The sequence below is a fragment of the Pristis pectinata genome, chromosome 26, assembly GCF_009764475.1.
Source record: "Pristis pectinata isolate sPriPec2 chromosome 26, sPriPec2.1.pri, whole genome shotgun sequence".
NCBI lineage: Eukaryota > Metazoa > Chordata > Chondrichthyes > Rhinopristiformes > Pristidae > Pristis > Pristis pectinata.
The window spans coordinates 26,975,018-27,000,759 of NC_067430.1; the positions used below are offsets into that span (position 1 = coordinate 26,975,018).

The 25,742-nt window shown below is 45.0% G+C and overlaps 1 protein-coding gene across 1 annotated transcript in view; it reads left to right on the top strand.

Moving 5' to 3' along the window:
- eno1a (enolase 1a, (alpha)) overlaps positions 1-16,515 on the top strand; it is a 59,347-nt gene extending 42,832 nt beyond the window's left edge. The window contains exons 8-12 of the mRNA XM_052039307.1: positions 1,903-2,100; positions 7,376-7,577; positions 13,007-13,115; positions 14,884-14,942; positions 16,253-16,515. Of these exons, the coding sequence (XP_051895267.1) occupies positions 1,903-2,100; positions 7,376-7,577; positions 13,007-13,115; positions 14,884-14,942; positions 16,253-16,322 (638 nt within the window). The 3' untranslated portion in view covers positions 16,323-16,515. The remainder of the gene's footprint in view (positions 1-1,902; positions 2,101-7,375; positions 7,578-13,006; positions 13,116-14,883; positions 14,943-16,252) is intronic.
- Positions 16,516-25,742: the final 9,227 nt, after the last annotated feature.

Here is a 25,742-nt window from a genome sequence, read left to right on the forward strand (position 1 = left end):
CAATAAGCTTTGCTTGGCAGGATCAGATTACTGTAAACTCTTATTGCAACCACTCACCTGCGAGCTGGCTTGTGTTAAAGTGTGTGAAATGTATATTTCAGTGATGGATTATTCACATAAACTGATTTTTTTTTTGGATTGGCAGTTTCCAGAGGGTTACAGTTTATAGAACAGTGCGAGTGCAATGACAAATGTCTACAATCTAGTTTTCTCCTCTGTTTAAGTCATGTGGAGAAGGCTCGAGTCAGACTTGTAGTTTGTAAACTGGAGACCATTTCTGCAGTGGTTTAAGCTTGGATTTGGGCAGGAAACAGTAGCTGATGTTTATGGAAATGGATTAAACTTGGCAGTAACAAATAACCTGCTGGAGGAACTCAGCGGGTTGAGCAGCATCTGTGGAGGGGAAGGGATTGACATTTTGGGTCGAAACCCTGCATCAGAACTGAGAGGAGAGGGGAGATGGCCAATATAAAGAAAAGGGGAGTGCCGAGAAAGGAGTCAGAGGTGACTGGTGGACTGAGGAAGGGGTGAAAGATGATGGGCAGGTTGCACCAAGGAGGGGAGGGTGGATCTGGGAGACGCAGGCAGGTGGATGATAGATGGAGGCAGACAGAGGGGGGAGGAAACGAAGGGCAGATGGAGTGAGGTGAAGGTTGGGGACAGCTACTGGAGGATGGTAAAAGGACTACCTGGGTGTGTGGCCCTTGCCTCCTTGAGGGTTGGGAGAGATTTGAGGAAAACTGGTGGGGGGAGAGAAAGGACTGATTGGCAGCTGAGGAATGTATAGCATTCTGAAGTCAAATACTTTGCAAATGAAAGACTAGATATTTTTACCCTAAAGGTCAGCAAGGTTCCCTTTCTCTACCAAAGATGTTGCCCCCCACGTCACAGAAGCTGGAGGTCAATTGAAATTTTAAGCAGTTCTAATTCCAGGAGAGAGAAGTAATTAATTTGGTCTGACTTTACAATGAAGCAGCAGTGACAAGTGTGAGAAAGCAGGTGACTATTTTGCACTGACTTACAGGACAATGGGGATCTCAAGTGTTGAATCTGCAGCTTTGCCCTTCCTAATGCTGGTGTTTCAACATCACGACTCGGTGCGTACAACCTCCCAGTCTGAGATGTGAACAGACTGGCGTGTTACTGATTGTGAATACAAGTCCGGCTAATGTTGAACTAAACCCAGTGTTATCTGTAATGGCAGGAGGAGCTGGAGCATGACTACTTTGGAGTTGGTGTAATGCGGAGCTTTTGTTTCCACACTTGGTCCTCATTAGTGTCCAGTGCCATTGGTCTCGGATAAATGCTAATTCATAAGCATGCAACAAAATAAAAAGAGTAGTAGGCCATTTGGCCCATCACATCTGCTTCATCATTTGCTAAGATCATGGCCGATCTGTTATCTCAGTGCCGCTTCCCTGCACTAACCCAAATTCTCTGATTAATTTCCAAAAAATGTCTATCTACAGGCTTGACTATACTCACCAGCTAAGCCTTGTGGGCAGAGAATTCCAAAGAATTCTGGAATTCAGCACCCTCTGGGTAGGGGAGAAAAAAATTCCACTCACCTCTGTCCTGAATGGCCAATCCCTTATTTTGACACTGACCCCCAGTTCTAGACCAGTCAGGGCAAGCGGCAAGTGTGAGTTGCAATTTGACTACAAGAAGGGAAGCAAGACTCATCATGCAGCATTCCAGACATGCTTATTGGATGATCTTCAGTGGAAAGGCACCTCCAGAGGAGGCTGTAAGTTGGTGACCAAGATTAGGAACTCCAGCCATCTTTCCTCCCTCCCATGGACATTTTTTTTTGCCCCCAATCCAGTTGTGACTTCGCAAAGTTGAGTTATAACAATTTCTCTTAAGAGTATGGAAACTTGCATTTTGACTGTTCTCTTTCAGCCTTGGAACTGTTGAAGACTGCCATCGACAAGGCTGGCTACTCAGACAAGATTGTGATCGGCATGGATATAGCAGCTTCCGAGTTCTTTCGTGACGGGAAGTATGACCTGGATTTCAAATCCCCACCTAATCCTGAGCGTAACGTCAGTTATGAAAAACTCATTGAACTTTACACAAATTTCACGAAAAATTACCCTGGTAAGAACATGCCTCAATAATTCCTGGAGTGATTGCCATGTTGCTGAATTAAATTTATATGGTGTCAGTGGAAGTGGTGACAATATTAAACCTGCCGTGTGAGCTGGGAAGAGGCTCCACTTCTCTCCATTATAATCAAGTATGAACTATCTCTCCCAGCAACAATGAAGCAGTGGTGATGTATTTCCAAATCTGGAGAGTGGGAAGAATAAAAATGGGGTTGCTGTAAATGGGTGCTTGATGGTCAGCACAGACTTGGTGGGTTGAAGGGCCTGTTTCTGTGCTGTTCAACTCTGACTCTTTACTGTCCTTTGCATGAAGAAGCAGGTCTTGTCTTGAAAGACTTAGACCATCCATTTGAGTCCCAGACCCCAACCAGCACAAATAGTTTTCTTTCTCTTGTATTAAAATTTTACGAAGTCACAGAGGTACAGACCCTTCAGCCCATCAAGTCTGCACCAACTATCATCCATCCATTTGGCACTATCCCATTTTATCTTTTCCAACACTTCCATCAACTCCCTCCACTTTCTATCCCTCACCTACACTAGGGGCAACCCAACCTGCACATCTTTGAGATGTGGGAGGAAACCAGAGTAGGTGGGGGAGGGGGGGGCGGACAATCCATGCGGTCATAGGGAGAGCGTGCAAACTCTACACAGACAGCGCCCGTCAGGATTGAACCCGGGTCTCTGGTGCTGTGAGGCAGCAGCTCTACTGGCTGCACCACAAATGCAAACAAATTCACCCTTAACCCTCTAAATTCCAAGGAATGCATCCTCTGTTTGGGGAACATCTCATTGTAATTTAATCTTTGGGGTAGAGAGGTTTTTTACTACTTCAGGATCTGGATGTCACCAGTAGGCCCAGCATTTTTCACCCATCCCCATTTGCCCTTGGGAAGGTGCTGGTGAGCCACCATCTTGAACTGGTGCAGTCCTCCTGGTGAAGGGCCTCCCACAGCACTGCTGGGGAGGGAGTTCCAGATCTTGGACCCAGTGACGATGACCAGCGATATATTTCCAAGTCATGATGATGTTTGACCCAGTGGGGAACTGATGGGTGAGTGGTCCCTTGCCCCCACTGCCCTTGTCCTTTACTCAAGTAAATCCACACTGAACTTTGTCCAAATCTGTCGTATCTTTCCCAGAACTCCTCACAGCAGTCCAAGCATGGTGGAAACAGATGGTTTAGTGCTGCCCAGTAATACTTGACCTAGTGTACTCCTGCTAATTGCTAATTTACAACACCCGTAGCAATGAAATGTCATAACCATTCATGGGTGATTTACACTATGGCAAGTGTTACTCTGATATCTGCTTTGTAAACTTGATTTTATAATCCTTTACAGTTGGCGGTTCAGTCTTAAGGTTCACAATAATGTGATGGGAGTCATTTTGCTTTTATAAGTTCTTAATTATAGCGGGCTAGGGTGTTTAGGAACATTTAGAGTTAATTAAGTAACTCTTAAATTTTCTACAAGCAAAGTATTTGAAGCATGTATATCAAATATGAACAATGGCTATAATCAATGTTTTTTGAACAATCAAAAGCCTTTTGTTTATAGGTTAGAGTCACCATGCGACCTCACTGTAACCAGGGAGTGTAGGGTGAGGAAATCTTGCTTACTGCATTACTTAACTGATCCAAAACATGATCTTGATCATCTGGCTTGAGGCACATTATTTTATTAAACTGCTGAAGAGAGGGGTTGAAATACATGACCCAGTAATGTGAGAAACGTTGAAGATAACTCTGGCTGTGGTTCAGCTTGTTCAGTGCAGAGTTAAATTACCGCAGTGGAGTCCTAGAGAGAGAGACAACACAGAAACAGGTGCTGTGGCCCACTGACCATTAACCACCCATTTACAGTAATCCCACCCCAACCCTTGTTCTCCAACTCCCCCAGCAGCTCCCCTCGGATTCCACCACTCACCTCCACACTGGGGCAATTCACGGGGGTCATTTCACCTACCAACCCACACGTCTTTGGGATGTGAGGGGGATACCAGAGCACCCGGAGCAAACCCACACAGCTACAGGGAGAACGTGCAAACTCCACACAGGCAGCACTGGAGGTCAGGATCGAACTCTGGTCTCGAGCTGAGAGGCTGCAGCTGTGCTAGCTGTGGCACCGTGCCACTCCCAAATATCTCGGTACCTTTGTGAGGGGAAGGAAGAAGATTGACGAGGCCATTGGAAAGGGCAGGCAAGGAAGGTGGGAACAATGGAGTTAATTCTTTGCAGGTTATGGTATGAGAGGAGGGAAAGAAAGGGAGAGATGAGACTGCAGATGCTGAAATCTGGAGCAACAAACTGCTGATCGAACTCAGCAGGTCAGGCAGCATCTGTGAGGGCAAAGATGACAGTTAAAGAGTTAACTTGCTAATGGTGGCGATGTAGTGTTGTAGTTCAAAATAATGCAGGATGTCATTGATGGAAAAGTCTAAGAATCTGAATTATGTATTTTCCCTCCTGTACAAGACACATTAATTGAACATTTACCATCTTTAGCCAGAAGTGATCCATCTTGGCTTACTCCTCAGGCTAATGAGATAAGAGCACAACAGTATTGGGGGAAATGTGTTGATATGGATTGAAGATTGGTTGTCACATAGAAGTCAGAATAAATGGGTCTTTTACAGATTGGAAAGATGTAACTCGCAGAATGCCCCACGGATCAGGTCTTGACTGTGAGTTATTTACTATTTTTGTTAATGACTTGGGTGCAAGAGGTCAGCTATCTGACACATTGCCCCCCCTCCAAGGTTGCTGCAGACACACAAATAGCTGCAATAAAGATGTTTAGACTCTGCAACAGAATATGGATAGATAGTGAGTGGGCAAGAACTTGGCAAATGCAGTTCAATGTAGCAATGTAACATGATCATGTACTTTGGGAGGAATCGAAAGGCGGACTGTTGTTTAAATGGAGTGCTACTGCAAACGATTAGAATACAGAAGGATCCAGGTGTTCTGCATTTAACACAAAATGCAGCAAGTAATTGAGAAGGCAAATGACATGTCTGTTATTGCTGTGGCGGGGTCGGGGGGGGGGGGGGTGCGGTGGGGTGCTGAGTTTAAAAATGAGTATTGTTGCAACCGTACAGGCTACTGGTGAGGCTGCACCTGAAGTACTGTGTATAGTTTTGGTCCCATTATTTAAGAAAGGATATACTACACTGAACATGATCCATATCCATAGTTTCCTGGGATGAAAGGTTCGCCCCATCACGAATGACTTAAGTTAGATCTATATTCTTTGGAGCTTAGAATGAAGAATCGGTTTATTATTGTCACGTGTACTGAGGTACAGTGGAAAACTTGTCTTGCATACTGATCGTACAGATCAATTCACTACGTGGTGCATCAAGGTAGTAGAAGGGAAAACAATGAAATGCAGAATGAAGTGTAACAGCCACAGAGAGAGTGCAGTGCAGGTTGACAATAAGGTGCAAGGTCATAACAAGGTAGACTGTGAGGTCAAGGGTGATCTTACTGAAACACAAGGTCCTAAGGGAACATGTCAGGGTAGATGTGATGTTTCCACATGTAGGAGAGTCCCAATGAGATGACGTAGTTACAATGCAAGGAGGTGGTCATTTGAAACTGAGGAGTGTAGGAATTATTGCAGAGGGTGGTGAATCTCTGGAATTCTCTACATCCAAGGGTTGCAGAGGCTGGAGGTAGTAAAGTGGTGGGGGTGGGGGGGAGAATAAATCTTTAAAAGATCAGGGAATAGAGGATTATGCAGAACTGACACGAGGAGATCTGTCAGGGCAGGTTTTAGGGGCTCAGTGGCTTACTCCTGCTCTCGTGTCCCCACCATACACAAACCAATCTTCAGACAACTCTCTACGCAATGCCAAGTAAAGGCTATAGAGCCGGACAAAACCATAACTGAAGTCTCACTCTGGCCCAAGCTGCATCTCCAGCCAAGTTCCAGTGTGTCCAATGATGCAACACAGACACCTCCCCAATAATGAGGAAATTTGCCCAGAGACGAGTTGTCCACAAAAAGCAGGGCAAATCCAATCTGGTGAGTTTCCAATCTGCTCCAGCTAAGTGTTGGACGGATACTTGCTCGCTAATACTCTGGGGTTTCCACAAGGACAACTCTGCTCCAGTCCTCTTCCAATATAAAGAGCTGAATTCCAGGGGTGAAGCAAGAGTGACTGCTCTTGACATCAAGATATTTGATTGAGTGTAGCTTCAAGTTGCCCTGATACCTGTAACTGGGCATTGTGGGGGAAGTCTTCATTTGCTGGAATTATGTTTGCACAAAGATTTTTAAAAATGTGGTTGTTAAACGTCATCCACTTCAGCCCTAGGACAACACTACAGAAGTTCCTTGGGGTGGTATCCTAGACTCAGCCATTTTAAGCTGCTCACAAGGTGGGAAATTTGACATGATCTCTAATAACTGCACAATTTTCAACTCCTGAAGCAGTCCACACCTGCTTAAAGCAAGATGAACAACATTCAGGCATGGGCTAATGAATTGTAGGAATATTTGTGGTACACAAATGAGGCAATGGCCCCTACAACAAGGGAGTCTGTCTATCCTTGGCATTCAAAGGCATTACAACTACTCTGCTTTCCTCCACTATCAACAGTGACCAGCAACTAAACTGGAACAGGTCAGAAGCTGGACATCCTTGGCCTCCTGTTTCTCCAACTCCTGCAACCACCACAACCTCTACCAATAAGAACAACAGACAGTAGGCACACGAGAACACCATTGAATTATAAACTAAACTTGGAAATGTATATTGTTTCTTCATTGTCACTGGCTGTCAATCTTTAACCCCTTCCCCAACAGCCCTAAGAAAGCATCTTCACCAAAAAGGTGACTCAAAGCTTTTCTTTCTTGGCCAGTTGCCAACAACGCCCAGAACCTATAACAGGATTTTTTTTTGTTTGTTCCAAAGTGTTGGTGTATGAGGTAGAAATTTCCCCTCGCACAATAATAAACTCAGTGAAATGCAATTGGTAGAGATTTGTTTGAGGTAATTTGGATGTTTTCTTTCTTGTACTGGTTAAGCAGCCGGATCGAAGATGATGGTGATTGCAAAAATCAAGTATCATTTCATAACCCTCCCTCGTGCTCTGTTTTCCCCCAAGGAATGGGTGAGGAGATCCTTTTGAACCAGTAATTGAGAACCAGTAATTGAACTGGAGGGAAGTCGACCAATGAGGAAAACTGGAAGCTGGACTTCGGGGGTTTGAAAGGAATCATATTTCTTGCTACTTTTCTTGCTCTTCATCCTTCTAGTTGTCTCCATTGAGGATCCTTTCGACCAAGATGATTGGGAAGCCTGGAAGAAGTTTACAGCAAATACAGATATCCAAGTGGTTGGCGATGACCTGACTGTGACAAACCCCACTCGCATTGCCAAAGCAGTGCAGGAGAGAGCCTGCAACTGTCTGCTGCTGAAGGTGAACCAGATTGGTACAGTGACCGAGTCCATTGAAGCGTAAGTCTGTCCTTTTGTATGTGAAAGTGTTGTGCACTTATATAAAGATTTTTAAATAGGACAACCACCCAGGGCCTTTGAGGCATAATTGGGCCAAAATTGATGTGTATGGTAGCATAGTAGATAAATCACAGGATCGGGAGCCAGCATTCAGGACCGTGATACCAGAGTTCAAATCCCACCACAGCTCATCATCGCAAGAAACAACATGGAAACAGGCCCTTCAGCCCACTGAGTCTGTGCCAACCATCAAACACCCATTTACACCAGTCCGACAGTAACCACCTTTTAGTGTACCTATGTTTTCATCGACTACCCTCCAGTTTCTACCACTCACCCACACATGAGGAGCAATTTACGGCGGCCAATTAATCTACCAACCTGCATGTCTTTAGGATGTGGGAGGAAGCCAGAGCACCCAAGGGAAACCCATGGACAGTAGGGAGAAGGTGCAAATGGACATCAGTATTACAGGGAGAACTTGCAAACAGCCATCAGTAGAGGGTAGTATTGAATCCGGGTCTCTGGCACTGAGGCAGTGGCTCTACCAGCTGTGCCATGGCCACCCTGGGGATTTAAAATCAATTATTGGTTTATTATTGTCACCTGTACCGAGGTCCAGTGGAAAAACTTGTCTTGCATACCGTTCATACAAATCAATTCATTACACAGTGCACTGAGGTAGTACAGGGTAAAAACGGTAACAGAATACAGAGTAAAGTGTCACAGCTACGGGGAAGTGTGTTGCAGGTAGACAATAAGGTGCAAGGTCACAACAAGGTAGATTGTGAGGTCAAGAGTCCATCTCATCGTATAAGGGAACCATTCAATAGTCCTATCACAGCGGGATAGAAGCTGTCCTAGACCTGGTAGTATGTGCCCTCAGTACCTTCTGCCTGATGCGAGAGGGGAGAAGAGAGTGACCCGGGTGGGTGGGGTCTTTGATTATGCTGGCTGCTTCACCAAGGCAGCGAGAGGTATAGACAGAGTCCATGGAGGGGAGGCTGTTTTCTGTGATGCGCCGGGGTGTGTCCACAACTCCCCTGCAGTTTCTTGCGGTCCTGGGCAGAGCAGTTGCCATACCAAGCTGTGATGCATCCAGATAAGATGCTTTCTGTGGTGCATTGATAAAAGTTAGTGAGTGTCAAAAAGGACATGCCAAATTTCTTTAGCCTCCTGAGGAAGTAGAGGTGTTGGTGAGCTTTCTTGGCTGTGGCGTTTACGTAGTTGGACCAGGACAGGCTATTGCTGATGATCACTCCTAGGAACTTGAAGCTCTCAACCCTCTTGACCTCAGCACCATTGATGTAGACAGGTGCATGTACACCACCCCCTTTCCTGAAGTCAATGTGAAATTTAAAAAAAGCTAATACAAATCTGAAACTACTAAGACTCATCGAGTTCACTAACATTTCTCTGGAGACAGAATCTGTTGTCCTTGCCCAGTTTGACCTACATGAGACTTTTGACCCACAATGCAGAGTCGTACAGCACTGAAACAGGCCCTTCGGGCCAACTGGTCCATGCCAACCAAGCTGACCTTCTGAAGAGCAAAGGCTTCTTTTATACCAGCCATCCATCCTCAGAAGGATGGCCAAGCAACCTTCAAGCATCGGCATTCCACCAACATCCCACCACTGGCTCTGAATACTCTCAGTTTTAGGATGAATTGAGATGTGCGATTAAATGCTGGCATTGCCAGTGATGTTTTTCCCACTAATGGAATAATTATAAGAATCCACAATACTTCCATTAAAAATTACACCATTGCCACCTAACGTCAATGAACTACATTGGAAAAGACCCCACTGCTTTCGTTTGCTTCATTGAGTTAGTTTGTCAGGACTTAATTTTGTCCTCCAGTGGCCTTTTTTAAATGGAGGAAAGATAACGTTTGTCAGCATTGGGCACTGATGGTAGGTGGAGAGGTTGTAGGAGCAATTACTGGAAAAGCTGAATTCCGATATTCACCTAATACTTCATATTAAATGTACAGAAAAAATTTCTTTGAATCTCTGAACTTCTGATGAAGATGGAGCCCATTTATCCCATTGTGACTATTGAACCTTTTAGTCCGTAGACTCATGGAGTTGTACAGCACAAAAACAGGCCCTTCGGTCCAACTTGTCCATGCGGACCAAGGTGCCTTCCTGAGCTAGTCCCGTTTCGCCCATGTCTCTCTAGACTTTTCCTATCCATGAACCTGTCCAAATGTCTCAAATGTTGTAATTATACCTGCCTCTACCACTTCCTCTGGCAGCTCGTTCTATGTACCCAGTGGAAAAACATACCCCACACACCCCCTTTAAATCTTTCCCCTCTCACCTTAAACCTATGCCTTCTAGTTTTGGAGACCTCGACCACCGAGCAGGTAAAGGATAAAAATCTGTGGATGCTGTAAATCTAAAACAAAAACAGAAAATGGTGGAAATGCTCTGTGGAAAGAGAGATGGCTCGTGTATGAGGTCCGGACCCCTACATCAAAACAAGATGGTGGAATGTCTCAGCAGTTTGAAAATTTACCTTGTGAACTACGTCAGTGTGAAATTCTCCAAGGAATGACTTTAATAATTAACTGTCATTGTGATACATTCTGGGCAAATGGTTCCATTACCGGGAATTGACTGTATATTGGCAGCCTATTCCATTTACCTCAATCCGGTGTGGTTCGCTAAATGTTTGATGTTAATCCTGCTGAACAGTTTCTATTGACCTGTCTTGTCCCCTTGTGCTTCAGACATTTGCAACCACTAAATGTGAACCTCCCACGGTTGGCTCAGAGCAATCTAAATATTTGAACAAGAATTAACCAACTTAGCCTCATTTTGTCTGCTTCCCATGTACAGTATCACGGGGTAAGTTGCAATTTATGTGCAGCCTGACCCTGCCTGTGTATCCATAGCAGCCCAAGGTTAGAAATAAACTCCAGGCAGGAGCCAGACATATCAGATGTTGAGAGTCTGTCAGATCTCTGTCCACTCCATAAATTGCAGCACTGCTTAACTGAGCTGGGAGAGCATTGGAGCAGTGATAGATGTAGCTAGGGTATATTGGTCATTCTAGGAGATCAGTTTTCCTGCCTGTTTCTGTAACTGAGTTACCGTGCAAGCACTTGCTGCTGGTGAAGTGTGCGCTGGCACCATCTGGTGGTTGCATTGGTGTCTGCAGGCCAGATGCCCAGTGGCTGCTGTACTTGGGCTGGGGAAAGTGATGGGGTGGGGTGTCAATTCGAGTTTTTTTGTTACGTACACAACTATGGTGAGGTCCAGGTACAACGAAAAACTGAAGCAGCATCACAGGCAGGTAGATTCGGACAACGCATAGATCGTAAATTGTACAAGACGGTGAAGAAAAAGATGTCAGTGCAAAAGACACAATCTGAAATGAGTCCATGGTAGTGGGATGGTCCGTAGTGTTCCGTTGCTGAGGTAGGGTTAGGCTTGTGTCGGTCGGTAGGGAAGTAGCTGTTCCTGAACCTGGTGGGGATCCTTTGATAGATGCTGCCACCTTGAGGCAGTGCCTCCTGTAGCTGCTGTCAGTGGTGGGGAGGGCTGTGACCGTGATGGACCGGGCTGTGTCCGCTACTCCCTGCAGACTCCTGCGTTCCTATGGGTTGGAATTCCCATACCAGGTCAGGATGCTATTGTGGATGATCAGGTGAAAAAGAAAATCTTGCTTCTAGTTACTGTTGACAACATTTAAAGTGAATTTTTGGCCTACTGAGAAAAAGACGTGGGAGTTGATGTCTTCTGCAGCTCAGTAAAATACTTCAGACTTGGAAAGAACTTGGGCAAGGTATTTGAGTAATCTGGTGCCCTATGATCTGAGTTGATGCCTTTTGTACAGCAGGGAAAACTTGAGTGTTCCATCATTCTCTGACTTTACAAAGCAGAAGGAAGCCATTTGGCCCATTCTTCCTATGATGCCCAACCTAAACCCACCTTCCAACACTTACTCTGCAGGTCACAGCTCTTCAAGTACCAGTGGTGAGGGGTTTCTGAGGCAGAGAGATCCAGACTCCCACCACCACCCAAAATGATTTTCTTCATCTCTCCCTAAACCTGCTTTATATCCATGCCCCCAGTTTTGGAGCCTACCAAGGGAAATGAGTCAAAAGAATATATTATCAGGAGAGGTCCACTTGGCCAATGGTATCTGCTCCACCATTCAATGAGATCATGGTTGATCTTTTACCTCAGCACCACTTACCTGCACTGGTCCCTCAAAAAAAAATCTATCAACTTTCTCAGTCCTTCCTATTTACTTCATGTCGGCCTTTCTCAACTTTGTACACCTCAATCAAGTCTCCCTTCAGAACCCCAACTTATACAGTCTTTACTGGTAACTAAAGTTTTCCAGTCCTGACAGCAGCATCCTTGTAAATCTCCTCTGCACCCTCGCCAATGCATCTTTCCCCACAGACTTCAGCTGGGCACCTGGGCTGAGAGGTGTGGTTCCTTGGTTGCACCTATAATTACAGGATGGTGGAGAGTCACTTAAGCAAAACTTCCGTATGGTTTTTTTTAAAAAGGAGCATCAGTATGGAACAAAATCAAAAATGGCTTCCATTTCAGGATGGCAGGGCAAGTACAGGCAATTAAGGTTAGTGTAGATGGGCATCATGGTTGGCTTGGATGAGTTGGGTCAAAGGGCCTGTTTCTGGGCTGCACAACTGACTCTATGGCAAAAATAAGAGCTTGATTTTGTTACTCTGAATATACATATAACTTGGTATCATGGTCAGCACAGACATCGCGGGCCAAAGAGCCCTCTGTGATAAGACTATTGAACAGTTCCTTTATGTGATGTGATGGACTCTGACCTCACAATCTACCTTGTTATGACCTTGCACCTTATTGTCTACCTGCAATGCACTTCCCTGCAGCTGTGACACTTTACTCTGTATTCTGTTATTGTTTTTACCCTGTACTACCTCAATACACTGTGTAATGAATTGATCTGGATGAACAGTGTGCAAGACAAGTTTTTCACTGTAACTCGGTACATGACAATAATAATATTCCAATATCATTCCATGCTGTACTTTTCTATGTTGAAACGTGTTTTCTGTGAGCAACATTGCAAGGCAATGAGTAACCTGTGTGTGTGTTTGAGAGAAGTTGCATGTCATTAGATAGTTTTCCCTGAATTACACCAGTGAATCACTTTGGAATTTTATAATGATTTTTATTTTGTTCTTGGGACCACCCCATCAAACTTCCCTGATTTACTGTCAGTGGGATTTGAACTCATGATTTCTGGTTTGCTTGTCCAGCTGCTGAACCAATGGACAATTTTATCCCTAATCCACTCTTGCCCACCAGCACCACCTTCCGGATGTCTGCACAGTAAATGCGAGAGTAAATAATTGCTGAGGAATCCTTGCACAGCTGTGTTATTTACCTCAAATCTTTATTTCTATTTCTCAGTTGTAAGTTAGCCCAGAGTAATGGATGGGGCGTGATGGTGAGTCATCGTTCTGGGGAGACTGAAGACACTTTCATTGCGGACTTGGTTGTGGGGCTGTGCACCGGTCAGGTAAGTGAAAGGTAGCAGCTAGTCTTAAATCTGCCCATGGATTTTAATCGAGATTTAAGCCGGCAAAATCTAAAAGCAGTGTTGACTTGATATGAAACTCCCAAAAGTGGTGGCTGAGATCATTATGATTTGATTCTCTGATGCAACCTGCATTCAAGTCTGTAGACTTACATAGTTAAAGATCACAGCATGGGAAACGGATTAGGTTTTTAAGTGTAGATAGCACTTTTGCACATTTTGGGTATATGCATCCACTTCCTCTGAGGGCCCATCCACTGGGCTCTTCCTGTTGTGAGTCACCTCAGCAAATGTGGCATTCTTTCATCATACATGATTTTCATTTTCCTTTTTCAAAGGAGGTTTATGCAGTGATTACAGCATTACATTACTACAATGCTTCATGAATCAATCACATTTATTATCACTGATTTGTGTTGTGAAATGTATTTTGCAGTACAGTGTAAAGACATAAAAATTACTATAAATTACAAAATAGTGCAAAAAAAGTAATGAAGTAGTGTTCATGGACCATTCATAAATCTGATGGCAGAGGGGAAGAAGCTGTTCCTGAATCATTGAGTGTGGGTCTTCAGGCTCCTGTACCTCCTCCCCGATAGTAGTAACAAGAAGAGGGCATGTCTTGGATGGTGAGGGTCCTCAGTGATGGATGCCACCTTGAGGCACTGCCTCTTGAAGGTGTCCTCTGGCGGGAAGAGTTGTGCCTGAGATGGAGCTGGCTGAGTCTACAACACTCTGCAGCCTCTTGCGATCCTGTGCATTGGAGCCTCCACAACAGGCAGTGATGCAACCAGTCAGAATGCTGGTGAATCAGAACGTTTCACACTATTTACAGTCAATAGCTTCAAATCACAACAGTCATCTTCTATCCAGAATGCACTCAAGCCCCTGTGGAGCCACCAGTCCCGGAAGGCTCCCAATGTGCCTGTGGATACCGGGTGCTCCTTCTCCAGGGACACGTGCTATCATACATGATGGCAGCATCCAACAGTTAAAGGTCACAGTCCAATGAATGTGTAGAGAATGGAGGGATACGGACCATATGCAGGCAGAAGGGATTAGGTGTCATGAGCTTAATTAGTTGGGCACAACATCGTGGGCCGAGAGGCCTGTTCCTGTGCTGTACTGTTCTATGTTCTATACTTCAGCAAGACTATATCGCATTGAAGGTAGTGAAATCGGAGTGATTTTAAAGTACCCCCCCCCCCCCATATCAATTTTGTGCATAAATTTTAATTATCTGAAAATTGGTTGCCAGCAGCCCTCAGATCAGGGGGTCTGTCAGCTGATAACTGCAGCTCCCAGACCCCTTGATTTACGCCCTAACGTTGCTGCTAAATCATGGGGCAGGGAGGGGGTGGGACACCCTGGACCATTACCAACTCTTGTTCTACCACTGACTTCCCCACCTTGCCCTTCCCTCTGTTCGTTCTAATCTCCGCAGCTGCCCTGGAGAGTTCCCTTTGATAGCACTGTCCCTTGGATCAGTGTGTGTTACTCCTGCTCCTGTCCAGCAGGTAGTGGTGTGTGCGGAAAATCACAGGGCACTTCCTTAAAGGGAGCACATCCTTAAAGCAAGAATGTCCCAATGTCGCAGAGTTTTCTCGTACTTGTGATTTATCATTAGTACTGCAGATTGTGCCAGTTTAGTGTACCAGTCAATTTCTGGGTACACTTTTTAGGAATTAATCTGTGCAGGTGTAATGTGCTTCAAAAATAAGTCTAAACGTTCACTCTTATCTCTTCTCAGATTAAGACTGGAGCTCCTTGCAGATCTGAACGCTTGGCCAAATACAACCAGCTAATGAGGTAAACAATTTATAAACTTGCAGTTTATTGGGATAATTTATCCTCTGAAACCAGTCTGTTTAGTTCATTGGATGTGGACTCTGCAGGCACAGCCAAGAGTTACTGCCCACCCTTGCTCCTTGTGGTTTACCATTCCCGAGGGTGGTGAGCTATGTTGGTGGGTCTGGAGTCACATGTAGGCTTGAAGAGTTTGGGGTGGCAGCTTGTCTTCCCTGAAGTGAACGAGTTATGTTTCCCCACCATTACTGAGATGAGCATTTTAATTCTAGATTCATTTAATTTGAATTACTTGAACTTGTATTCTGCAGCTGGCATGGTGGGCTTTGAACTTGTGTATCTGGGTCAATAGTCCAGATCATTCAACTTAATCACCATGTGACTACTCTGTATTGAAGCGTCAATAGCCAGATATTTGCAATTGAAGCTAATCGAGTTAAATTCAGTTGTTCTGGGTGGGGAATGGATGACAGTATAACAGCTCCCTGTGCTGTACTCCGCTGTTGTTGAAAGTATGAAGTCTAAGACACTCTTGCTGCAACTAATTCCTTGTCCACTGGGGACAAGTTACAATCGCTCTTGCTTTTCTGTAAATGAATCACCTGTGGCATTTTTGTGTGTATTTAAGTACTCCATGTGTTAAAATGCTGTGGCCTTTTAATGTAGGCAAAACCTCTGCCCGTTCTGTGCCCTTTAGCTACCAACTTGGTCTTATGGGGGATGTCTGTGCAAATGTTTAACAGGTACTGACTGGTCATTCCAGGCCCACTCTTCCTGCATCTCCACTGCTGGAGAATGCAGACGAACAAAGGTAAAAGACTGCCACCCTTCAATAGAAAGTTCTGAGTTTTTCTAGAGTCTTAGCCCTAATGTCTCGAGTCATAAAAATCTAATGTTTGAATCTATCAGGAATGATATTGACCCATTGCAGGATATCTAAAGAGCTATTTATTCAGTGGAGGTTGGCAAGGCTAATGTGTATTGCCCATCCCCAATGCCTCACAATTTTGGGATTGGTTGTACCATCTCAAAGGATAGTCAAGAGTCAATCATGGTGTATTGGTCTGAAGACCATATAGCTAAAGACATGAAGGGCATTTATGAGCCTAAGACATTTTATAAAAGATCATAGTGACCTTTACTGATGCTAGTTAATTACCACTTGATTAGTGAATGGGCTTTATTGAGGATTTGTAATGACCATTGGTCTTTAACAGTGTGAGCACCTTCCCAGTGTGTCTGGGCAATGGTGACTGGACTGCCAGGGTTTGATGTGAAGCACTAAGACCTTGTTTTAAAATTTCTCCCCACAGAATTGAAGAGGAGCTTGGGCAGAAGGCTTGTTTCGCTGGCAGGAAGTTCAGGAACCCCCTCGGCAAATAGACGGGGCAGCGTGTTTTCAGTTTAGTCCAGTGCTAAGAGCAGCTTTTACTTCCTCCTGAACCAGCAGAATTGCTATTCACCTTTGTACTGTCAGTGTTGCAGAATGATGATTTGTACCAGAGGACAGGTAATGTCAGGCCATGATGCATCTTCCTTCCTCTGGAGAATAATAAATGCAAGGCTTAACTCATCACGTCTGTTTGCCCGAATGATTATTCATCCTTTAAGACCATAACAACATTTCCGATATCTTGAGTATTATGTATTCTCCTTGTGATGTTGTGAGATTGTGTGGCTCCATTAATGAGCCATCAAATTGCTATCCTAATTCAACCCAAATTCACAATCTGGGCAGTAGATAGTCTAAATGAGGAAAATTGAAAGATGCAGTCAACTGGGCTTGTTCCATGGTCAGTGCTGGGCTGTCCAATTTCAGCTGCTGCTTGGAGTTGGATCTCTGACCTGATTTGATCGCCAGAAGTCAAGAGATGTGGATCTTGGGAGCTGAGTTGGGCTCCACTCTTGTGGGGTCCCCCCCCCACCCCCCAGCAGAACTGTCCATCTAAACTCGTGTAAGGAGTGGCAGATGCCCAGTGTGAAGCCTGTATCCCAAACGTCTTCTGCCGAGAGGAAATGAATAATGAAATAGTGGCAGAGGGTGAGGCCATTCAGTCCATTCGAGTCTGTGCCATCCTTCCACTTTTTTTCTCTCTCTCCCCCCCCCCCCCCCCCCCCCCCCATGGCCCTTTAAACCAGCTTCCTTCAAGTGCTTATCCAGTTTCCTCTTGACTCTGTTCTGCCAGTGTTCCAGGCAATGAGCTTCAGATCATCACCACTCGTGCAGAGTGGTTGGATTCTGGAGCACTGCCTGAAGACGTGGTGGAGGCAGGTACTTCACAACATTTAAGAAGTACTTGAATCACCAAGGCACAGAAGGCTACAGACTAAATGTGGATTAAATAGGACTAAATATAAAGTAGTACAAGGGTTAGTATGGATATGATGGACTGAAAGGCCTGCTTCTGAGCTGAACAGCTCTATGGCTCTGATGCTTTTTTAGAAGTCTTTCTTGGCTTTTTCCCTTTAATTCTGTGCCCAGGTCCTTGAACCATTCACTGCTGACAACAGCTTTAATCTCTAAGTTTCTTTCATCCTTGTTTACTGCAAGGAGAACCACAGACCACTACAGCACAGAAAACAGGCCATTTGGCCCTTCTAGTCTGCGCCAAAACTTTATTCTGCTAGTCCCATTAACCTGCACCCAGTCCATAACCCTCCAGACCTCTCCCATCCATGTATCTGTCCAATTTATTCTTAAAACTTGTGAGCCCGCATTTACTACGTCAGATGGCAGCTCGTTCCACACTCCCACCACTCTGAGTGAAGAAGTTGCCCCTAATGTTCCCCATAAACCTTCCCCCTTTCACCCTAAAGCCATGTCCTCTCGTACTTATCTCTCCTAATCTAGGTGGAAAGAGCCTACTCGCATTTACTCTGTCTATACCCCTCAGAATTTTTAATGGTCCCAACTTCTCCAGTCAAACGTTGCAGCTGACATCCCTCATCGGGAAGGTTTAGTTATTAAGTAAAACAGCCCTTCTGCCCACTGAACATCTACCACCCTTAAGTGATTCTGCACTAACCACATTTAACTCTCCCCACGATGCCGTTAACTCCCTCCAGATTTCTGACTCCCCGAACTGTTTTGGGCAAAGTCTCCAGTGTCAGATAACTGTCCCAGTAAAGGGTTAATAGAATTGTAAAAGGACAAGCTCATAAACTTCAGCACATCCAGAGATGTGGGCAGAATTTTTATCCAAGGTAACAAGGAGAAAAAGGCGAGTCCTGGAATCTGGAAATAAAAACGTTGATTATCTGAAATTATTGAACTCGAGGAGAGGACAGTGGTGCCAAAACACCTTCTAACCTTTCTGTAGCTGCCTGTGCTGTCCAGTGAAGGTCAATGCAAACCTGAAAAACAACATCTCTGCCTCCTGACAAGGAACTGGACCACTCGAAAGATGGAAAGACTGTGTTTCATCTGGAATGTGTCTGGGGCTTTGGATGGTGAGGGAAGGAGGGCAGATCCTACACAGCAAGCTGCCATGGTGGAGCTGAAGGAGAGGATGAGAGCTGGTTTATATTGAAATCTTCAGTCCTTATCTTTCACCTTTTGCCATGAGAATGGAGATGTAGGTCATGAATACCACATGTATTGGTCTCGTCTGTCCTGCTAGACATGCACCACAGCCTTGCTATTAGCAACACATTACACAGATGAAGAAACAATCTGCCACTGAACTGCCCCATTAAGTCATTTGGTCTCGCCCTATCTGAAGTATTGCCTGAGATCTACCCACCCCGTCCCCCACCTTCTTTGCTACTAAAACTAACTTTTCTCTTTCCAGGTCTGATAGTATTCTGGACATGAAACATTGACTGTTTTCCCCTTCCACACATGCTGCCTGACCTACTGAGTATTTCTGGCATTTTCTGTTTTTATCTTGGATTTCCAACATCTGCAGTTTGGTTTTGTTTTACTTTTTGCTCTGTAGCTAGTATGGCCTTGATGGATTGAATGGCCTCCTTTGTGCTGTAACCTTTGATTCCAACTACTCACTCATCCTTGATGTGATGGGATGATTTTTCTTCTGTTTGCCTTGATTGTTGATCCATGCTGCCCGTGATTCGGACTGCCTGTGTCCATTCTGTAAACTCCCAGAACAAACCCTTGGAAACCTTGGTCTTTCCGTGGAAGATGAGGTGACAAATGTAGAGGAAGATTGTGGAGTGAGATTCTGAATTTCAGGTTTTCATCTGTCTTGAAACATTCCTTTTGGAGGAAGGGCAGGGTATGTGGCACACCAAACAATCAGTTGTACGGCAAACAAAGGTAAATTACTTAAACCAAAGTCTAAAATATGGAGAAATCTGAATCATTGAATACAGGGTTTAGCCCATGTCCGCACCAACTTCTACCAAACCAACTCCAGCTCCATCCATCAGCCCTTTGTCTGAGGTCTTGCAAATCTTTCTCCACCATATTTATCTCAACAAAAGCAGGGCTATTTCTGCATGAAACTGCAAAATGCTGAGGTTGGTCATAAACATACAATCTCAGTCAGTTCCAGGTGTCTGCTCATCAAGCTTGATTGACAGGCAAATTACCCAATCGTCTCTGCTCTCATGCTTGATACAGCATTGGTAGTGTATTCCGCCTTGTTGAAACGCTGGCAGTGGCAGCTTGCTTCGTTAACCCAGCTTCATACAAACAGGTTCTTGAGGACCCGTGCTCCCAGTTAAATTTTCCATATTCCTACTAGTCTCAGGGTTGGGGGAGGGGGTGTTAATATTTCCCTCCTTGATGTTAACTTGAACTGGGAGATGTGAGGCTACTGCTTATGCCAAGAGCGTCAGTTTAACCAACACAAAGGAACGGGAGCACAGACAGAAGAGACTGCAGATGCTGCAATCTGGAGCAACAGACAATCTGCTGGAGCAACTCAGTGGGTCGAGCAGCGTCTGTGGGGTCGACCTGAAACGTCAACAATTCCTTCCTCCCCACAGATGCTGATCGACCTGCTGAGTTCCTCCAGCAGATTGTTTCCTGCTGTAGGAACAGGAGTAGTTCACCCAGCCCCAGGCCTCATTTACCTGCCAGTTCAGAAATTTATCTACTAATCTAAGGAAAATGATTTATTTTCTCTCCGGCTTGTATGGCCCTTGTGCAGTTCTGGTTGCCATGTTACGGGAAAGGTGTAATCAAGCCAGAGTGTGCAGAAAATATTCACAAGGATGTTGTCGGGACTGGGGGGCTTTAGTTACAAGGAGAGATGGGGAAAAGCTGGGATGTACTTCCTGGAGCAAAGGAGGCTGAGGTGACATTGATAGAGGTGTATATCATTGAGAGGCACAGAGTAGATAGCAATGTTTCCCAGGGTAGGGGTGTCTAAAACTAGAGTGCATGGGTTTAAGGTGAGAGGGAGGAGGTTTACAGTGGATCTGAGGAGTAACTTTTTCACACAAAATAGTTGGTGTCTGGAATGAGCTGCCAGAGGAGGAGGAGGAGGCAGGAATAGTAACAACATGTGAGAGGCACCTGGACAAGTCCTTGAATGAGCAGGGCACAGAGGGATAGGGAATTAATGCAGGCAAGTGGGGCATGATGGTTGGCCCCACTCTGAGGGATAAAGTCCTAGCCTCCCCAACCTCTCCCTATAACATTGCTCCTGCAGGAGCATTGATTAGAAAGTGCTTCTCATATTTTTCTTATTTTTTCCTATGATGTAGGAAGAGGACATTCGGCCTATTGGATCTATGGCAGCTCTCAGAAAAATCCCATTCCCCCACTTATTTCCACATACACATCAACTGCACCCCACAGTAATGTACAGAAAGCAATTAACCACAAGGTATGGGAGCACAGTTAGGCCATTCAATCATAGCTGATAATTTTTCAACCCCCCCCATTCTCCTGCCTTCTCCCTGTAACCCTTAACCCCCTACCAATCAATAACCTATCGATCTCTGCCTTAAATACACCCAATGACTTGACCTCCATAGCCCTCTGTGGCAACAAATTCCACCGATTCACCACCCTCTGGCTGAAGAAATTCCTCTTCTCAGCTTTAACCTACCAACGAGCACGTATTCGGGATGTGAGAGGAAACTGGAGCACCCCAGGGAAAGCCTGTGGTGTCAATGGGAGAACATGCAAACTCCACACAGACATCACCTGTGGTCAGGATTGAACCTGGGTCGCTGGAGCTGTGACGCAGCGGCTCTACCAGTTATGACACTGCGCCGTGGCCCTCAGTGAAGCCTGGACGGAGATGGGTTTTTGGTACCAACTCATCTTTTCCTCATTTTTAATTTGAATATTTTTTTTGTTTCTATTGGCATTTCTGGCAATTAAAGGACTACCTGATTGTCCAAGGAGCTAATCGAGATAGGATATCTTTATTAGTTACATGTACAAGCAAACACACAGTGAAATGCATCTTTCGCGTAGTGTTCTGGGAGCAGCCCGCAAGTGTCACCACGCTTCTGGCGCCAACATAGCATACCCACAACTTCCCAACCCATATGTCTTTGGAAACCCACGCAGACACAGGGAGAACGTACAAACTCCTTAAGACAGCGGCCGGAATTGAACCCGGGTCGCTGGTGCTGTAATAGCGTTACGCTAACTGCTACACTACCGTGCCTGCCCTAATGAATTGTCATTGTACCAGGTATATCAGTTTTGAGGTTCTTGGACCAAACCATGATCACAATTCCTTTCCCATCTTCTCTGATCCAAAATTAGGGCAAATCAGCAAATATAACTGAGGATATCAGCAAACTATTTCAAACTGCTGCAAGAAACAACCTGCTGGAGGAAGTCAGCGGGTCGAGCAGCATTTGTGGCGCGAAAAGGAATTGAAACCCTGTCAAAATCTGATGCAGGGTCTCAACCCAAAACATTAACTATCCTTTTGCCTCTGATGCTGCTCGACCCACAGCGTTCCTCCAGCAGTATTTTTGTTTGCTCCAGATTCCAGCATCTCCAGTCTCCATCTCAAACTGTTGGAAGTTGTACTATCCTCCTGAAAGGGGGTTTGAGCTCCCTCCAGTGGCTGCGAGCAATATTGCAATGTCTGAAAATAGCTAAACCAGGTGACTAATGATGATTCATAATTATTGTGTTCAGTGGTTAAATTATATTATCTGATTACACTTAACAACCCAGGTGAAACAAATGGCATAAATTTGGAAGAGTACCAGAGGTGTGGCAAGAAATATTACACCAGAACAGAGCAATGAGCAATCTGAGCAATCCTTTCAGTATTTTAACTGACTCAGGTTTGCATTATACAAAGGTACACCATAGTTAAATAAAACATTAAACAGATTATCTGATTGTTAACATGTTGTTTGTGGTGCAAATTAACTGCTGATTTCCCTACATTATAACAATGACCAAACTTTAAAAATTTTTAACTGGCTACCATGTGCTTTGGGGCATTGTGAAACGTGCTAAGGAAATGCACGCCTCTATTTATTCATTCTGCAGGAACTTAGACAGTGGAAGTTCTCTGGCTGGCTGGAGAGATATGGTAATCTTTTTTCAACAGTGCATTAACTAACACTGAAGGTTACTGCTTGGGAGAGCAAAATTGAATTCAGTTCACGTTCCTATGACAGGAGCAGATAAATCTCACTCCTGAACCAGATGAGATTTTCACAGCATGAAAAATCATACAGAACAGAAGGAGGCCATTTGGCCCATTGAACTTGCGTGTATCAGCTCTCTCTGAAGGAAGTATGGTTTAGCCATAACACAGCAAGTGTTTTCATTTTTAAGTAGAATTCTGATCCCCTTTGATAGTTAAGAATGAATCAATTTCCACTGGTGAATGATTTAATCATGGAACTTTATACCATGAGGGAGGTTATTTAATCCTGTTTCTGAGAGCTAAGAAAATACACTCTAAGATCTCTCTCTTCTACACTTATAGATATTCACTATTTATCATGTATTCTATTGCCTTGTTTACAAGTCTCAAACACACTCCCTCCCATTTCTCCACGCTAGTGTAGCGGTTAGCACAAAGCTATTACAGCGATCAGGGTTCGATTCCCGTCGCTGTCTGTAAGGAGTTTGTACGTTCTCCCGTGTCCGCGTGGGTTTCCTCCGGGTGCTCCGGTTTCCTCCCACATTGCAAAGACGTACGGGTAGGTTAATTTGGGTTTAAAATGGGCAGCACAGACTCGTTGGGCCGGAAGGGCCTGTTACCACGCTGTAAATGAAATTTAAAAACTTAAATTAAAAAAAATTTAAATTAAAAAAAAAATTAATTTAAAAATTTAATTCTCCACTCTCACCCACCCAGCCTGTTTTTGTGTCACCTGTGTTGTGAAACAGATTCAGGGTCTCAGAGGCAAGAACTCTGTACACAGTCTTAGAGAGAGATGATTTATTTACAAAAGACGAACGTGAGGAAAGGGTAACGAGAATAACACACAGGCACAGTTGATAGAGAGCGTGGGAAAATCGCAACAGGGGTGAAATACACACACACACACACACACACACACACACACTGAACTGGGTACAGACAATCAAGGAAAAATAATACGATACCCACCACCCCTTGACTCAGTGCAGGCACAGCTCTATGCTACCAGGGATACTAACTAGAATGCTCCCAACCCTATTAATAGTGCACACCTCACCAATGATTTCTCCAGCACCATTCCACGGTCCTTGGCCTGGGATAAAGCAGGGTGATCCCTCAGGGCAGGCAGAAGAGAGTGAGCCGAGCACATGTGGCACTCTTTATAATTGTAAATCTGAATCGCACCACCAGAAGCAAGAAACTAGCATTCTTCTCCCAGTTCTGATGAAGGATCCTGGATGTTAAACATTAACTGTTTTCCTCTCTCCACGGATGCTGCCCGGCCTGCTGAGCAGTCCCTGCTTTGATTTGATTTTCAGCAGCTGCAATTTTATTTTGATTTTTCAACCATCACAGAGACATGGAACCCACTGCAGACAGCTCTCCACTTACTACAGCACGCTCCAAGCATTAACATTTGCTTCGAGCCAATAAGCTAACTTTGGATCCAACTTTTTGTTGGATCTCCAAGGCACTTTTCTGGTAGTTTACCACGTGAGACTTTGCTATCAAAAGTTATGCTGAAGTTCATGGAGAGCTCATCAAATTCATTAACCTCAAAGCAAGTTTCCCCTTCGATTCCTTCCGTGAAGTTCTTGGCATTCCTCTGAGATCCAGAGGTAGAGCCTTGCAGTGCAGTGCAGCAGTGAAGGACTCTGTCTCCTCTTGTCGGTGGAAGTTGAACATTGAATTCTCCCACTTTGGGTAATCCCCACAACCACCCCCCACCCCCAACAAACATGCATCTTCTATTCTTCCCTTTCCAAGCCTCTCTCTTTTTCTACCCTTTTTCCCTCCTTACCTTTGACACATCCGCCGGTGGATCTGCTCTCCCCTCCTCCCCCACACCTGCCCATCACCATCTCTCACCTGTATCTACCTATCACCACCCTGTGCCTGCCCCGCCTCCCCTCTTTTGTCCACCTATCACTGCTCTGCTTTTCCCTCCTATATATCGGGCTTCCCCTTTTCCTATCTTCGGTCCTGAAGAAGGTTCCTGACGTGAAACGTCGACCGCCTGCTTTTCTCCACAGATGCTGCCTGGCCTGCTGAGTTCCTCCAGCGTCGTCGTGTTTTCATGTAGATTCCAGCACCTGCAGTCCTTGGTTTCTGAAGGATCCAATGATATTATTTCAAAGAAGAGCAGTGGACCTCTTCCTGACGTCCTGCCCACTTCCCTCAGTTCGAGGATGACTTGCTTCCAATCCAGTTCTTTGGATTCTGAGGTGGCTGATGAGGTTAATGTGGGAACTGCAGACTCTCCCATGGGTAGGACAGCAGGTATTGAATGGGGAAGGAGAGTAGTTTGGGAGGTGGAGCTCTCCTTCCATGATCTACCCTTGGTTTCTGCTTGATCCTGACCAAAGAATTTGTGGTTTCCAACACCATCCTGGATGCCTCTTCGTGTTGAGCGGTCAGGCATCTCCACAAATTGGTGTGTTTGTTTCAACTTTCTGCACAAGTTTTGACCCATATCCTCTGGTTATCTCTTGCCTTGACAGAGCTCACGATAAGGTGCCTATTTTGAGACACATGAGTTAGACACACAAGCATTGTGGCCTGCCCATTGGATCCGATAATGTGTAACTGGGATACAACCTGCTGGAGAAACTCAGCAGGTCAGGCAGCATCTGAGGAGGAAATAGACGGTCAGCGTTTTGGGTCAAGATGAAGGGTTGTGACCTGAAACGTCAACTGTCCATTTCCCTCCACAGATGCTGCCTGACCTCCTGAGTTCCTCCAGCAGGTTGTGTATTGCTCCAGATTCCAGTGTCTGCAATCTCCTGTGTCTCCAATGTGTAACTAGAGGTTGTCCTGGGAGAGGATGATAACATTGTTTCACTTATCCTGCCAGTGGATTTGGAGAATTTTGCAGACATTGGGTTGGTGGTATCTCCTGGTGCTTTGAGGACCCTGATGTAGGTTGTTGATCAGGTGAATATACAAACTAGGAGCAGGATTAACCTCCTCGGTCCTTCGAGCCTGCTCTGCCATTCAATAAGATCATGTTACCTTGCCCTGTCTACCTGCAGTATCCTTTCACTCCCTTGTCAAAAATTGACGTACCTCTGCCTTAAGTATTCAAAGGCACTGCTTCTACTGCTCTTTGTGGGAGATGGTCCCAAAGCCTCAGAGTGGAAAACAAAAGTCTTGTCCACCTTAAACGGGTGAACTTTTATTGTTAAAATGTGACCCTCAAGATTCTCTCAGAAGAGGAAACATTCTCTCCTCATCCATATCCTTTTCCCATTGTACTGTG